The sequence below is a fragment of the Mytilus californianus genome, unplaced genomic scaffold (assembly GCF_021869535.1).
Source record: "Mytilus californianus isolate M0D057914Y unplaced genomic scaffold, xbMytCali1.0.p SCAF_5, whole genome shotgun sequence".
Taxonomy (NCBI): domain Eukaryota; kingdom Metazoa; phylum Mollusca; class Bivalvia; order Mytilida; family Mytilidae; genus Mytilus; species Mytilus californianus.
The window spans coordinates 519,360-535,982 of record NW_026262701.1 but is presented as its reverse complement, the minus strand read 5'-3'; the positions used below and the strand labels follow the sequence as shown (position 1 = coordinate 535,982).

Here is a 16,623-nt window from a genome sequence, read left to right as displayed (position 1 = left end):
GCCCCATCAGTCATGGTCTATTGACTTATAAGATTTGCTTAGTTAACATGTATTAGTAAATTCCGTGTGAGCCAAGCCAAGACCGTACCTTGACCTATAATGGTTTACTTTTATAAATTGTGACTTGGGTGGAGAGTTGTCTCATTGGCACTCATACCACATCTTCCTATATCTAATTAGTTTGTGATTAGATCAGTTTAAGATGAACTGCTGATGTTAAGGCAATGATATTTGGTATGCAAATTCATTGGCATTTGCAAGTATCGTTTCCATGGAGATTATATAGCCCCACCCCCTCTTCATGGTTCATTTACTTTGAAACTTTTACATAGTTTACAAGTTAATGTTTGTGTTTAGGTTTGTTTAAAGGGAACGACTAATAAGTCAATGGTATTTGGTATGCAGTTGTATTAGCTTTGGCACTTCTCATTTACATGGAGATTGTTTAGCCATGTACCTCAGTCATGGTTCATTGACTTTGAATATTTGCATAACTTATGAAACATGTTTGCCTTTTTTATTGCCAAGTGTTTATCCTTGCTTTTTTTTCTAACTCAAAACTTTTATTTAAATTTCATCCTAGCCCCATAACCCCAAACCCACCCCCCCTCCCCTATTATCAAACAGTAGCTTACTAATTGTTCAAACAGTATAGGATGAAATTGTTATACCACTACAACGCATTCAACTTTTTAATTTTAATCATTGCTCGCGTTTCTTTGGCAGTATGCTAATAAGCCTAGAAAGAGATCCATGTCCTTTGCAGCAACACGGCTACATGTCGGCCCATCGGACTGTCAGATTAACTGTACTGTCGGATTTTTGGACCGTGGGACTATCGGACAACTGAACCGTTGGAATTTCGGGGTGTCGCATTATAGCTACGCTCCCTTAAAAATTGAGGATTAATGCACTCCATAGTATACTAATTTAAGATTTCCAGAAAACCAGGGGTAATTTTTAGTGGTACTTGTCTTCCGTAAGGCATTTCCTTCTTATAGACTTTAAACATGGGTTGAAAATTGGCATGTAAAAAGGTGATACATGTACAATTCAGGATTTACCTGGTTTCTATGAAGTAAAACTTAAGGTAAAATATTTAGAAAGCTGTGAAAATTGCAAAATTTGGTTGAATAGATAGGGATTTTGAATTGGTGGTCTGACACCTTATACATGTATGGCAAAATCATTTCTTTAGGAAATTACACTGCAAAAAATACAATCCTGTGGGGTCTCAAAGGTTAAAAAGAGTGGATTTCCAGAACAAAACTCATAAAATCAAATAGTTTTTGACTTACTGTTATACAGTGAATTATCTATAATATAAAGAGGTTTAACTAATCTTTAAAACCTGTCACCAAAAGTCAATTGCTGTCTGCTCAATTTACAGTCTCAGGAAGGCACAAATTAAAACCTGCGAATTCTGGACTCCAAAAGTATTTTCAATCGTCCTAACAAAATAAAATGCAACACAACTTATTCTTAGATTTAAAAGTATATGTTTTATAAATTTCTGGTAAAATTTTATTACTTTCGCCTTGCTGCTAAAAATATGAAAACTTATTGCTGAGCATGGTTACGGGGCCTGGTTACGGTCTTTAGGCAGTTCCACAGAAAATGGCTGCGCCCATAGATAGAACTGGTTTACCTCTTGGAAAACTCGTTTTTGAAAAATCCAGCTTTAAAAATGAAAAGTCTAAACATGAGGAATTTACAGAAGATCACCATTTCAATTATACTGTATGTTGACTAAAAATTAAACATGCTTTCACATGTTTAATGTTAGTTTAGTCGGAAAGAGTTCCATATGGCACCCCCACCCAAAAATATATTTTTCCCGATTAGAAAACATTCTAAAAAGGTTTTTTTTTAAGGGGAGCTTTATAAAAAAAAATGGGGCATGGCATTTTTGGGGGGTTAAAAAAATAATTGGAAAAAAAATGTTAAAAAAATATAGAAAAAAAAATATTACAAATTAGTTGCTTTTCATATGAGCCATTTTCTGTTGACAACCTTTTTTTTCTTTTGGTACCCCCATTTCCTTTTGACACCCTCAGATTTTCACATGTTACTACTTATACATCTTAAGCATCATTTATATTACAGTACATCTCATTACATTTTAACACAATTATATATATAAATATACCTTGCTGGGATTCGAACCTCCAATCTTGGGATCTGAAGTCTACTGACTTAGCCACTAGGCTATGACAAGTTAGGTGATATAAGTTTTAAAAATAATTATATCCTTTTAGGTAATTCCATATGGGGAAATCAGGGTTATTGTTGCACTTTAAAATCGGTAACAAAATATTTTTGTAAAGTTTAAATAATCTAATTAGCAATACAGTGAAATGAGTATTTTCCACACCCCAATAGTTACACTGGTCAAAATTTATTGGTATACTACTGAATTGAAACGTACTCACTATTTATTTCACTAGTGGTGCATGCACTAACTTAATTGAGAATCGGTGGTGGTGTATCAAACGACAACTGCCAACCACACATACTAGATCTAAAACTTTTGATAAACATTTAATGGAATATATGTGGAGAACATTATATTCAGATAAAACATCACTTTTTGACAGTTTCACTCAGGACATGTGTAAAGTATATCCCCTTTCTTGATTTGAAATTAATTATTTCAAAATAAAAATGAAATCATTATAAATCTCATTTTGTTTCATTTTCCTTGATAGTTATTATATATATATTACTATTGTACATCAAATACATATTATAAATCAATTATTTTTACAACATTTTTATGGCACATATCCCTGTTCCAAGAAGTGACACCCCCTATTTCTGTTTGACACCCCCATTTTCCTTAAATCTTAGTTAATACCTTGTAAAACAAATATATTATTATTGTAGATTAAATATACATCAATTAAATATATTTTTACAACATTTTGGGTGGGGGTGCCATATGGAACTCTTACCGACTAATCAAAGGTAAACCAAGATGCATTTCGGATTCCAGCAATTGCACAGAGCACGTACTTTTGCCAAGAATAAGACTGAAATGCTGACAACTAACTTTATACAAAACATAAAAGTTGAATGGCTTCAGTCAGCTTGTTGGAGTAAAGGAAATGCACACGCTATAAAATGGAAATAAAAACAAAGATTTTTCAACTTTCCTTTGAAGAATTTATTGAAACAAAAACTTGAAATATTATTTCCTTTCTAACAGTGCAATTCATTGTTCTTGATATGAACAACATTAGATGTGGCTTCACCCTAAGGTAATAACAGTACACACAATGTGAAACATCAAATGAGAATAGCGAGACGTGTGTCCCTTGTTTTATTGCTACAATAACATCCAATTAACACCTTCAAATTTGTACACACATCATACTATACAATTACACGCGCCAGAATATACATTCATTGTAAATAGTGAAAACCTGTTGAAAACTATAAATTGTCATTAAATCTTCAATCAACATTAAACTATGCATAAACATGATAAATATCTTTTAATGAGGCAATACACAAAATGAAATGATGAAAAATATTCACGTTTTAATTATGTTTTCCTCTTGTTTGATTTCAGTTCATTGTATTTCACAATTTGTGTGTATTTTTTGGATAATGATGCACAAATAATGCATTTTGCAAGTTTATTATATATTGGTCAAAGAGAGTTTTAAAAACAATTTATAAGATAATATATTATTGTTCTAAAACACAAGTAAAATTAATATACGACAGGGTAAACGTAATATTTGCTGTATTAAATAATAAATAATAAAATATCACGAATAAACATGATAAATGTAGCAATTAGATCTATGTTTCAAAAATGTGAGATGCTTTATTAAAATGACTTTTTCTATATATTTATTGATAGAATATTAACTTTCTTGTTGCTAAATTTGTTTTCTTGTCACTAAATAGTCTTCTTGTCGCTTCTTGTCACTATATTATTCTTCTTGTCGCTTCTTGTCGCTAAAATTCTTCTTGTCGCTAATTAGTGAGACCGGACCTACATGTATAAGATGACCTGAGTTTATCATGTTTATAGAATTTTCTTTTCTTTGAAGAAACTTCATTTTAAAACAAAAATGAAGAGGAAATATCACATGATAATATTTTTTGATATGCAGTGTTCTCACCCGACCAATAGTGCTGCAGTACGCCAATGCTTTCACTTTCAGTCTTGATGTCAGTGCTTAAATACACCTTATCACTATTTGTCTGCCATTCCTGGTCATCACAGACATTCCCTAAAAATTTTGACCTCGCAATAGAAATTGGCTGACACAACAAAGGGAAAGTGATTATTGTATGATGTCAATAGTTCAAGTGTCACATATTCTCGGGTCAAGTGCTGCAGATACCCAAATAGCGATAAGGTTTATGCATGATATTCCAACTGCTGCTTTTTCCCTGGGTCAACCAAGGTAGTTCATTCTTAAAATTGAAGTTGAAACTTGTCTATGGCTTCTGAGCCTTCTAAGTCATTCTCATATATTTCAATCTGTCAATTATAAAACGTTGATAGATCTTAATAACTTTCATCAACTTGCAGATCACCCATGTGCAACTAATCAATGTTATTATGAATTAAGCAATTGTTTATCATCAACTTGTATTGACCAATTCTGAGCTTGTAATAGGCCCTTTCACGGTTATTGCAGCCATATTGAATAGGGGGCAGATTTTCATAATGGATTTGAAAATGCTTTGAAAAGAACTGGAAACCATCAGTAAAATAGAACAGTTGCTTGGAAACATAGATAGGTTTTCCTGTACTTTCTAACTATTTCCACCTCCATCCAAAAAATCTGACCCTATTAAATATGGCTGCAATAATTATGAAGTAGCCTATATTGCATAGATAATCATTAAATAAATAGGTATTTTCTATCTTGATTAATAGAAAAGTGTGATTTTGTGAATGATTCTCAACTTTAATATGTTTAATAAGATACGGTGAAAGTTGGAAGTTGGAGACAGATTGAATAATATATAAGTTAACATCTTGTTTCTTATTTATGAATAAAAGTTATTATAATTTAAAAAAGTAAAATAAACTCAAGCCTTTTTCAACTGATTTTTAGTTTGTTCTTATATTGTGTGCTACTAAACCACTGTTTTGAGTAAGGTGAAAGAGTTGAGTGCTTGCAAACATGTTTAACCCTGCCACTATCTATTTTGTGTTTCAGATCAGCTGTATTCTACCAAATTGTAACAGGATCCCTGAAATACTACAATCCAGCTGTGTTGGAGAGAAAGTCTTCTTTGTACAAGATTTACCATTGATAGATGTAATTAGCTTGGATTTGATAGAAGCTTTTATTAAAAGAGGTGAGATTTAAGGTTACTCCAGGTCATCAGAACTCTTTGTTTGTTTGTTTGTTTGTTTGATGGTTAATGCAACTTGTAGCTACCTCGGCTATATCATTTTGGCCAGATGATCATGAGACCAAATCACATCAATCAATTAGATACATGCTCATGACACTTAATCGCATCAATCAATTAGATGCATGCTCATGACACTAAATAGTATCAATCAATTAGATGTATGCTCATGACACTAAATCACATCAATCAATTAGATGCATGCTCAGGACACTAAATTGCATCAATCAATTAGATGCTCATGACACTAAATCGCATCAATCAATTAGATGCATGCTCATGACACTAAATGGCATCAATCAATTAGATGCATGCTCATAATACTAAATTCTATCAACCAATTGGATATATGCTCATGAGACCAAATCACCTCAATCAATTGAATGCATGGTCATGACACTAAATCGCATCAATCAATTAGATACATGCTCATGATACTAAATTCTATCAACCAATCGGATACATGCTCATGAGATCAAATCACATCAATCTATTGAATGCCATCTTCGCTAACCAAGGGTTACGATCCACTTCCCTCCTCTCAACCCTTGGCGGATTGAGATAGAATTTCGGAGACACAAGGTAATGATTTTCATTGGTTGCAGTCGAAACTCACTGCATCCAATCAAAAAGCGCCTATAACATGATCACGTGTAAATGTAGAAAGTGTATGTAAACAATTGCCATGTGCTTATTGTGCAACAAGTCTTTACATCCCTAAACATACGACTATATTTAGTGACAATTTGAATGTTTTTAATCAACTAATAGAAGTTCCTGTGTATGTTTCTTGCACAAATGCATTAATGTCAACGTATATTTTTGTTTCCTGCTTTACCAAGTGTGTAGAATCAAGACGCTACCGTGTTTTTACCTCCAAATTGAAGAGTTCAAGTGCTACCATTGGTCAAGAATAATGTTTAAGAAATGAGCGTGACTTTAATCTACCGATAGATGGCGCAACATTATCACAAATGTTGGCTTAATCTGCCAAGGGTGGAGAGGAGGGAAGTGGATCGTAACCCTTGGCTAGCGAAGATGATTGAATGCATGGTCATGACAATAAATTTGATCAATCAATTGGAAAGATGCTCACGAGAGCATACATTGTATATAATAGTAGCTGCAAAAGTACCTCAAGATACTTGGTGTTACATCCCCTTGATCACACTTTCAGATGTAAAGAATTACCACAGCAATTTAACTGTTGCAAAAGCAACAGGCATTGATCAGATCAGTCCGCAAGTTTATTCTAAGACTGTCATCTGACAATGTCTGATAATAAAACACCAAACATAGCTTTTATTATGGCCCGCCACAAAGTTGTCTGGGCCATATAGTGTTACCCTCAGCCGTCATTCCACAAAGAACCGTTATACAGACTTTTTTCTAAACACATCGACATATTGAGCTGATTTTTAGTATGTGAGTCTTCTGTGATGAGTTACTGATTGAGTTTACGTTTAGTTCCGCTTCGCTGATTTTTGGCGAAATTCTGTTAAAATAACAGTTAGATGGACTTCATTGTTTTACATCCAGTATTTTTTATTAATGTTGTATTTATATTGTGTCATAGATCAAATTTGTTCATTCAGTGTATGTTTACTTGTTTTTGTTAATATGTCTTTTTGATCGAGTTAAGCCATTTCAATTGATATTTTATAGTGTGTCTTTCTTTGTTGTAATGTTATACATGTACTACTGTTTCAGGTTAGAGTGAAGGTTGGCACCTGTTAAAACGTTTAAACCCGTTGCATTTGTTTGCACCTGTCCTAAGTCAGGAGCCTGTTGTTCAATGGTTGTTGTTTGTTGATTCGTTTCATAAGTGTTTCTATAGACTAGGCCGTTGGTTTTCCTGTTTGAATTGTTTTACACTAGTCATTTTGGGGCACTTTATAGCTTGCTTTTTGGTGTGAGCCAAGGCTCTGTGTTGAAGGCCATACTTTGACCTATTATTGTCTACTTTATACACATTGTGACTTGGATGGAGAGTTTTCTCATTGGCACTCAGTGCCGCATCTTTTTATTTCTATTTATTCTCAAATTTCCACTCCTAAAAATGGCTTCAAGCTTTTTTTTGCGAGAGGAGCCATTCGTGTCGTTCTGACACATTTAGTTATAAATAAGAGTATTACTACTGGTATATTTCCTTTTGAGCAGCAGAGAACTACCAAAGACTTGAAAATTTGTATTTGCTGCTTTCACACTTAACACACAACTTAAAGGAGTAAGAGCAAAGACTGGTCATCCTGTTGTCAGAATAAGGTGTCCAGAAAGGGTGACATGTCTTTCTCCGCACTGTTCCATTGTGAACTAGCATGTTATTAATCAGTGTGTCAGTCATAATACAAAGCAATGTTTCTATTCTCATCACATTAACATCTATATACATTTAATTTGCCATTGGAAGGTAAAAAGCCATTCACATCTTCTTCATCAATATGGAGCAGAGATTAACATTTTGTAAATATCAGTGCAAGAACCTTCTAATGCAATTATCCCAATAGATAATGAAAACAAAAAAAACATCTCTCATGCATATTTAACAGAAACAACATTTAATCTGTATGGTAACTAACGTAAACAATCTTTTGAATTTGTCATCTTTCTACAAGAAGAGTTACTCTTCTATTGTTCTGCTTCACTAGTTTTCCCACTGTACAGTGGCATCGTTTTCTATTTACAGGAAAATTAAGAATGTTATCTCATGGAGGAAATATAGATGGTGATGATTGTATAGCTGTTCTTCCTACAGGTAAATAACAGTTTGATAGATTGGCAGATTAAACTTCCTACAGGTAAATAACAGTTTGATAGATTGGCAGATTAAACTTCCTACAGGTAAATAACAGTTCGATAGATTGGCAGAGTAAACTTCCTACAGGTAAATAACAGTTTGATAGATTGGCAGAGTAAACTTCCTACAGGTAAATAACAGTTTGATAGATTGGCAGATTAAACTTCCTACAGGTAAATAACAGTTTGATAGATTGGCAGATTAAACTTCTTACAGGTAAATAACAGTTCGATAGATTGGCAGATTAAACTTCCTACAGGTAAATAACAGTTCGATAGATTGGCAGAGTAAACTTCCTACAGGTAAAATAGATTGGCAGAGTAAACTTCCTACAGGTAAAATAGATTGGCAGAGTAAACTTCCTACAGGTAAATAACAGTTCGATAGATTGGCAGAGTAAACTTCCTACAGGTAAATAACAGTTTGATAGATTGGCAAATTAAACTTCCTACAGGTAAATAACAGTTCGATAGATTGGCAGAGTAAACTTCCTACAGGTAAATAACAGTTTGATAGATTGGCAGATTAAATGCTTGAAATAAATGTATCATATCAGGCTATATTTATAACCATTAGTCTGTATCAGTTGTGTGTTTTCTTTCTTTAACATGTTCTGTTGTCCTCATTTGTTGGTAATTCTTATTATTATTGGTGTTTTGCATGGAATAGGTATATACATGTATATATGCTAACAGACATCATAACCAATAGAATTGTTCTATTAGATGTCAGTTTCTCCAGACCATGTAATGAAGATGAAATTAATTCAATTAACTTTAGAGGAATAAGATGTGGTATGAGTGCCAATGAGACAACTCTCCATCAAAATCAGAATGTATAAAAAGTAAACAATTATAGGTCAAAGTACGGCCTTCAACACAGAGTCTTGGCTCACACCGAAAAGCAAGCTATAAAGTGCCCCAAAATTACTAGTGTAAAACAATTCAAACAGGAAAACCAACGGTCGAATCTATATAAAAAACGAGAAACACTTATGAACCACACCAACGAACGACAACCACTGAACAACAGGCTTTATGCCTTATTAGTCAACTATTTAGTAAGTTTTAACCATAAATAACAATTTTTGTGAGTATTATCATGTTTTACAGACAATGAATTATTTTTATTTTCAATCCTGTTTTTCAGGTCACATGATTTTACACTTAAGTAAAGACACATACCAACAACTAGGCTTGGAAGGAAAACCTTCACAGTTTCCTAAAAGAAAGAAATCTAAATACAGTAAATGCTAGAAATATTATATTATTAGAAAATTTGTAATGAGGCCAAAACGTTTTTCTTTATCAAAGGGAGATTATCTATGATAATAACTTAAATCTGTCTCATCAGATGCTGCTACATATTGAATATGCCTTTGATATTGGAATTGTTTTACATTTTGAAACAATATAAAATGCCTTTGATTGGACATCTGTTTTATGAAAGATTAAGAATCTGATTGTTTATACTGAGTAAAGATTTTGCCTATATAACACATACACAACTTTTCCAGACTTAAGATGATGTAAAGCTTGCCAAATTTCATTGATATTTGTTTATTGTTGACCTATAAATAATTTTAGTGTTGTTGGGTTGCTGTCTCATGAAATATTCACATCATTTTCGTGTATTCACAACACGACGGGTGCCACATGTGGAGCAGGATCTGCTTACCCTTCCGGAGCACCTGAGATCACCCCCAGTTTTTGGTGGGGTTCGTGTTGCTTAGTCTTTAGTTTTCTATGTTGTGTCATCTGTACTATTATTTGTCTGTTTGTCTTTTTATTTTTGGCCATGGCGTTGTCAGTTTGTTTTCGATCTATGAGTTTGACTGTCCCTCTGTTATCTTTCGTCCCTCTTTTAAAGTGGAAACAGTAAAAACTAATGGAAATCAGCAATGCATCAGTATTGGAATGACAGATTCGATCAACAAACATGGAAGGAGCAGTACCACTAAAGTTTCACCCCTGTTATTCTCTGTACAACAAAGCATGCTAAAGATTTATTGTCATTTCAAATGAAGATACACTCTGCAGTCTGCATTCATGTATTCCAACACCTCTTAGTACCCTGTAAAATCTTCAAATGTTAGAAAAGAAAGAAGTAGATTCAATAAGGCCCTAATATGGCCCCTATTTTCAGCCAAAAATTTAAATTAGGATTTATTGGCCAACAATACAATGAATCATAGCTAAGTCAATGACTAGATAGAAAATATGTCTTTTTTTGAAAATTTACCAATACAAATGTATGTATTACCATTCTTTTCATGACTTCACAAATAGCACAAATTTCAATGAAAACTCTTCAATTTTCAATGATTTTTAGGACTTGAAATATAGAGCCCATGTGTGTGTGTCAACAAAAAAGAATCTTTTAACATTATTTTTTTTGTTACAACTTACATATCTGACTTGACTATTTAGTTTGTCGAATTTTGTCAACTTGCAACAAAATCTCTATCTTTGGTCTATTAGGAATGTGAATGGCAATGCTTTATATGGAAAAATTTGACAAAAATAGTTTATATAAAAAATCTTCCTTCTAAATAAACAATTGGTCTTGCATTGAAATGCATGATTAAGTTTATATATTTTAATTTTTTTTGTATAAAAAATATGTAAATCTACTAATTTAAATTTGTTTCGAGTATTACTGATGAGTATTTTGAAGACAAAACACACTTCTTGGATACAAAATTATAAACCTGGTATCTTTGATAAGTTTAAAATTGTTCATGAAATATGTTTTTTACTAAGACTTCATATTGCGACTTCCTCATTCATAGCAGACCTGGGACATTTATGGCTGTTCTGTGTTGACCCTTATTGGTTTCAATGATCTTAAATTTTTGTGTATTTTGCATCAAACAGTTGGTATCAATAATAGTTATTGATGATTATTCTAAAAACATCCTTTATATACTTAAATTACTAAAACTGATTTTAGGTCATAATCCTTAATTTTATGACTATGTTGATGTAATGAAACTGCTTCTTGAAATACAATGTCCTTTTCAGTTGTAGATATAGATTTGACAAGTCCATCCTTTAAACCAGGAAAAAAGGGTTACAACAGAGTAAAATGGTGTTTTAAAGACAGACTTGATCTCAAGTTTAATTTTATAGCAACATGGACACCTTCAGGTAAGCAAAGTTAAATCTGAAATTGCACCTTGATATCAATTTAAGGATGTTTGCTCCTCTTGTTTTTGAATTTTGCCAGATTTTCGGAATCCTCTGGTTTTATCCATGTTTGGCCATTAAATAATTTTGTCCACTAACCCATACTTTTATTTTCATAATTCTATTACATATAGTTTAAAAAGCCATATTTGAAAATCTTATAGAATCCTTGTTATTTTTTCATTGTTTTTGAAAGAAAAGAGGTGCCAATGTTAAATGTATGAAAAGTCTAGAGAGAATCATTTCCCGCCAAATTTTCAAATGGCTTATATCTCGAAAAAAACAAGCACACGGACCCTTCATTTTTTTCTGCTTTTTTAGTTACTTCATTTATATACTATCAATTTATAACAGTCTTTTAAAAAGCTTGTTATTTTGAAACAGAGTAGCGAACATCCTTAATCCTGAAATTAAACCTTATTATTATCCGCTATATTTGACATAACATCTTATTGTTATCTACTATACCTGACATTACACCTCGTTGTAATCAATGTACATGACATTACACCTTGTTGCAATCAATGTACATGATATTACACCTGGTTGCAATCAGTGTGTGTGACATTACACCTTGTTGTAATCAATGTACGTGATATTAAACCTTGTTGTCATCAATGTATATGATGTAACACCTTGATGTAATCAATGTATGTGACATTACATCTTGTTGCAATAAATGTATGTGACATTACACCTTGATGTAATCAATAATGAATATGAATAGGGATGTTGTTTTTAGAACTGTCATGTTATTATAAAGAAAAACCTGAATATAGACTATAGTAGGTCCTATTTGTAGAGCTTCCCCTCCATTGTTTCTTAAAAAAACACCCAACATAAAAATCAATACTGGAATAAATAAATTAAAATAAATATTCCAGGCTCTTTCCAGAGAACTTGTATGCAAGGATTATTTTAATTTCTATAAGTATCTATTTGTAAGTCTAATTTGTTGTATTATAAAATGTATTTCAGATGATGAAATCTGTCCTAGTTCTATGCAAAAATACTTTACAATGAAAGGCTGCAAGTGTAAACCTGTAAAGATCAAATGTAACATGAAGAAATATAATGATGTCCTTGTCCCAGATATTGACCCTAGCCTTGTGGATTTTGACAATATGGACTATAGTTACACTGATGTTTATGAATGGCTGGGAGGATTTTCATGTGGAATTGATTTGTAAGTCAGAAACTTTTCTTTTTTGTTAATACTTGCATCAATGTGTATTATCTATTTAAGTGAAACAGCAGCAATGATCCCTGGAGTATTAAAAGATGATTTTGACTGTATAAGAAATATAAGATTAAATTAAAGAATGAGTTAAAACTGATCAAAGATAATAATTTAGCTTGTCAATTGCATATTTCTTCTGCATAAGACTCATCAAACAAATTACTAAGTTGAAGAGCATTGAGAAACAAAACTCAAAAATTGTGGCAAATCTGGCTTAGGCTATCTACAAATCTGGCTTAGGTTATCTACAAATCTGGCTTAGGTTATCTACAAATCTGGCTTAGGCTATCTACAAATCTGGCTTAGGCTATCTACAAATCTGGCTTAGGTTATCTACAAATCTGGCTTAGGCTATCTACAAATCTGGCTTAGGTTATCTACAAATCTGGCTTAGGCTATCTACAAATCTGGCTTAGGTTATCTACAAATCTGGCTTAGGCTATCTACAAATCTGGCTTAGTTTATCTACAAATCTGGGCTTAGGTTATCTACAAATCTGGCTTAGGCTATCTACAAATCTGGCTTAGGCTATCTACAAATCTGCCTTAGGTTATCTACAAATCTGGCTTAGGTTATCTACAAATCTGGGCTTAGGTTATCTACAAATCTGGCTTAGGTTATCTACAAATCTGGGCTTAGGTTATCTACAAATCTGGCTTAGGTTATCTACAAATCTGGCTTAGGTTATCTACAAATCTGGCTTAGGCTATCTACAAATCTGGCTTAGGCTATCTACAAATCTGGGCTTAGGTTATCTACAAATCTGGCTTAGGTTATCTACAAATCTGGCTTAGGTTATCTACAAATCTGGCTTAGGCTATCTACAAATATGGCTTAGGCTATCTACAAATCTGGCTTAGGTTATCTACAAATCTGGGCTTAGGTTATCTACAAATCTGGCTTAGGCTATCTACAAATCTGGCTTAGGCTATCTATGACTGCAGGTAGAAAATTCTTAGTGTTTCATAAGGAGCAGTTATAGAAATATCTAAAACTTAATGTTTTAGCACTAATTTTATATTAATAAGTATGATAATTTAATATATTTATAGATTATGTAGTCCAGATGATTATTTATCAACATACAGTTTTAATGGTCCCACAAGATCACCATCAACATGTAGTTATGTGCAATACAGTGGATATTTTTTCTGTCAAACTGTTCAGTCCACCATTAAGTCTATCAGGTATGATATATTTACAAAAAATTATCAAGTATGGTTTTGTGCATGATAAGGAAATATAGTATAGATATGATATACACAAGTCTGATCTGGGACTGTTTTCACAAAAAATCTTTAAAGTAAAAATACTCGTAAGCATACATTTCAGTATATATACCTTACAAGAAATTTTAATCGTAAGTTTTTTGTGAAAACAGTTGCAGATGTGAAGGCTGTTGTTAAAATGGACAATTTTGATTCAATAGTCTTTTACATCAGACTATAAATATTCTTACTGCTTTTATCTTGAAAAAACTAAAGTCTGAGGTCAATGTGCTAATCCCTGCAACTTTTAAAAAACATTGATATTTGTTGTTTCTCTTCAAAGCATTTGGGAAAAACATCAATGGCTTGTCTGTGCTAGCTATATATAGATTACAATATTTTGACAAATATTTTGGATTTACACTAGGGGGAGATAGATGGAGATAATTCACATGCTTCCAGCTCATGACCTTAATCGGATTTGTGTAGAGTTGAAGTGTGTCATTGTTTTACATTGGTGTGCAAAAAAAATAAATATTGGAAGCATTGCTTACTTAAGTCTAAACCATTATAAATCTGTAAACTTTTGATTATAAGACATATATAATATAATTTTATTTTTACAGAAAAAAATGAACTCAACAAATTTGTTATTCGTTCAAGGTCAGAAAAGAGTAAATGTAAAATAACACATTATATATATTATTATTTTTCAATTCATGTCTGATTCAGATGTACATAATGGTGCTGTAGGCAGGAAATGTGCAGACAATTGTGGTTGTCTATAAACAAATTCCCCAAATTCCAGTTTATAGAGCTTGATAAGGGATTATTTGGATGGCCAAATCAGAAAAAAAAAGCCTGAAAGGTTTAAAGAAATCAGTAAACAAGAAAAAAATGGCAGTACAATTTTCAGGCAGTTGAAGTAATGCAATTTTGGAATATTATAAACTGCTAGAATTAGATGTAAATGTATTGGAAGAGATGACTCATTCAAATGAATTATAAAAAATATCTGTATCTATTTGGAAAAAAATTACATTGGAAGGCTTGACCTTATCAATGTGGCAATTATGCATTTTTCAGAATTTTCAGATAATTGACATTTGCCATGGTATTTCAACAGAACCTAGATGAGTTTGTCCCATAACATACAGTGTTTCATTTAGACAGTTTTCAAAGATCTCCACTTCATTCCTTTTTTATGACGCCCTATATAATATAAGAAGGTGTGGTATGATTGCCAGTAACATGAGTAAGACAACTATTCAAATGAAGCAGATTTAAGCAACTATAGGTCACCATACAGCTTTCAACAATGTGCAAAACCTGTAGTGTATAGCTTGGTTGATGATAAAAAAAAGAAACGATAAATAACAATTGACAACCACTGAATTATAGGCTCTTGACTTGGGACAGGCACATATTGAATGTGGCAAATTTAATTTTGTTTGGGAGAACTCAACGCTCCTCCTTACCTGGGACAATTGTGTAACAGCCCACTATAAGAAACTAGAGGCTCTAAAGAGGCTGTGTCGCTTGCCTAGGTCTATGTGCATCTTGTCTTGCTGATCATTTTTGCTTATTTAAGTTTTTATCTATCTATTATAATTTTTAAGATGTAATTCAAAGGCGCAAAAAATCAGTAAAAAGCATCATCAAAGGACAATATAAAGTCTAATTAGGAGTCGACTGACAATTACAACCATCATACTTCTTCGTAGATCTTGTCTCAATGATCATTTTTGCAACTTAAAGTTTCTCTCCATCTATTATAGTTTTCAAGATAAATGGCAAAAATGAAAAAAATGGTAAAATTTTTCATTTAAGGGCAATAACTCCTATAAGAAGTCGCTTGACAGTTTTGACGTCATGAACAATTGGTAGAGCTTGACATTCTGAACATTTTTGCCCTATCAGATTTTCTCTATTTACAAAGGTTTTCAAAATAATAGACAAAACGTGCATTTTACCCCTATGTTCTATTTTTAGCCATGTCGGCCATATTGGTTGGTAGGCTTGAAAGCTTGTACTATATAAAAATAAGAAGATGTGGTATGAATGCCAATGAGACAACTCTCCACATGCCCTTTCATTACTACTTTATACAGCACTTTTTTTCACAGTCGGCAGTGTCATTTATTTTGAAGTTCATAGTATTTCTTTTGTTTCAAAATTTATTAAGGTTTAGATAAAAAAATGGAAAATATTTATTTTGAGCCATCAACAATTTATAGAATATTTTTTTCTGTAAAGGTATTTTTGATAAAAGACTACTGATGGCCAACTTTCCCTAAAGAGCTATCAAATGCTTTGATTGTCTTTTTCTTCACCCACAAGCTGTTCCCTTTGAAAGACAGGAATATTGCTCGGTCAGAGAACATGTTTGACATGAAATGTTGCATATTCATGATCAGTCTGTCAGAATATATGTTATTAAAGTTTTCTGCTTATGTATTTTTTTTTTAGGGAACACATGGAGGAATGGAAGTTACCATGGTGCTCAGTAACGGTACATGGATTTATGGACTCTCCATTGTCATGGAAACAGAGAGAACATGGCTACTTTAACAATGGAGACAATTTATATACATTTATTATATTTCCTGACGATACTTACTGGCTGTATTCTGCTTATGGGTCATATGATTTAGTGTCATAAAATGTATTTAATAAATTTGTCTTAAAACGTGAAGTTTTATCATTGTTCCTCAGAAGTAAAGTATGATATACACCTTCATACATTTACTTCATAACACAGAAGGTAACACATTAATATCACAAAAACTTGATATCATGTAT

At 32.5% G+C, this 16,623-nt stretch overlaps 2 protein-coding genes across 6 annotated transcripts in view; one reads left to right on the top strand and one right to left on the bottom strand.

Annotated features, from left to right (window-relative positions):
* The window catches only part of LOC127700992 (pyruvate dehydrogenase phosphatase regulatory subunit, mitochondrial-like), a 58,770-nt gene extending 57,378 nt beyond the window's left edge, over positions 1–1,392 (bottom strand). For all 5 annotated transcript variants that reach the window (XM_052204748.1, XM_052204747.1, XM_052204750.1 and 2 more), the window contains exon 1: positions 1,299–1,392. The gene's annotated coding sequence lies outside the window, so the exon portion shown is untranslated. The remainder of the gene's footprint in view (positions 1–1,298) is intronic.
* A 225-nt stretch (positions 1,393–1,617) lies between these two features.
* On the top strand, positions 1,618–16,510 carry LOC127700997 (ribonuclease P protein subunit p40-like). Its single transcript, XM_052204759.1, has 8 exons — positions 1,618–1,740; positions 5,190–5,331; positions 8,075–8,143; positions 9,335–9,430; positions 11,209–11,334; positions 12,352–12,559; positions 13,666–13,800; positions 16,291–16,510. The coding sequence occupies exons 1-8, from the start codon at positions 1,618–1,620 to the stop codon at positions 16,481–16,483; spliced, it is 1,092 nt and encodes a 363-aa protein (XP_052060719.1). The 3' UTR covers positions 16,484–16,510.
* The last annotated feature ends 113 nt before the right edge of the window (positions 16,511–16,623 follow it).

Excerpts from the sequence above, each read along its gene's own strand:
- LOC127700997 (XM_052204759.1), top strand. The coding sequence starts at position 1,618 with ATGGCTGCGCCCATAGATAGAACTGGTTTACCTCTTGGAAAACTCGTT. Across the intron at positions 8,144-9,334 it reads TATAGCTGTTCTTCCTACAG|GTCACATGATTTTACACTTA; the intron begins GTAAATAACAGT and ends CCTGTTTTTCAG. Across the intron at positions 13,801-16,290 it reads TCCACCATTAAGTCTATCAG|GGAACACATGGAGGAATGGA; the intron begins GTATGATATATT and ends TTTTTTTTTTAG.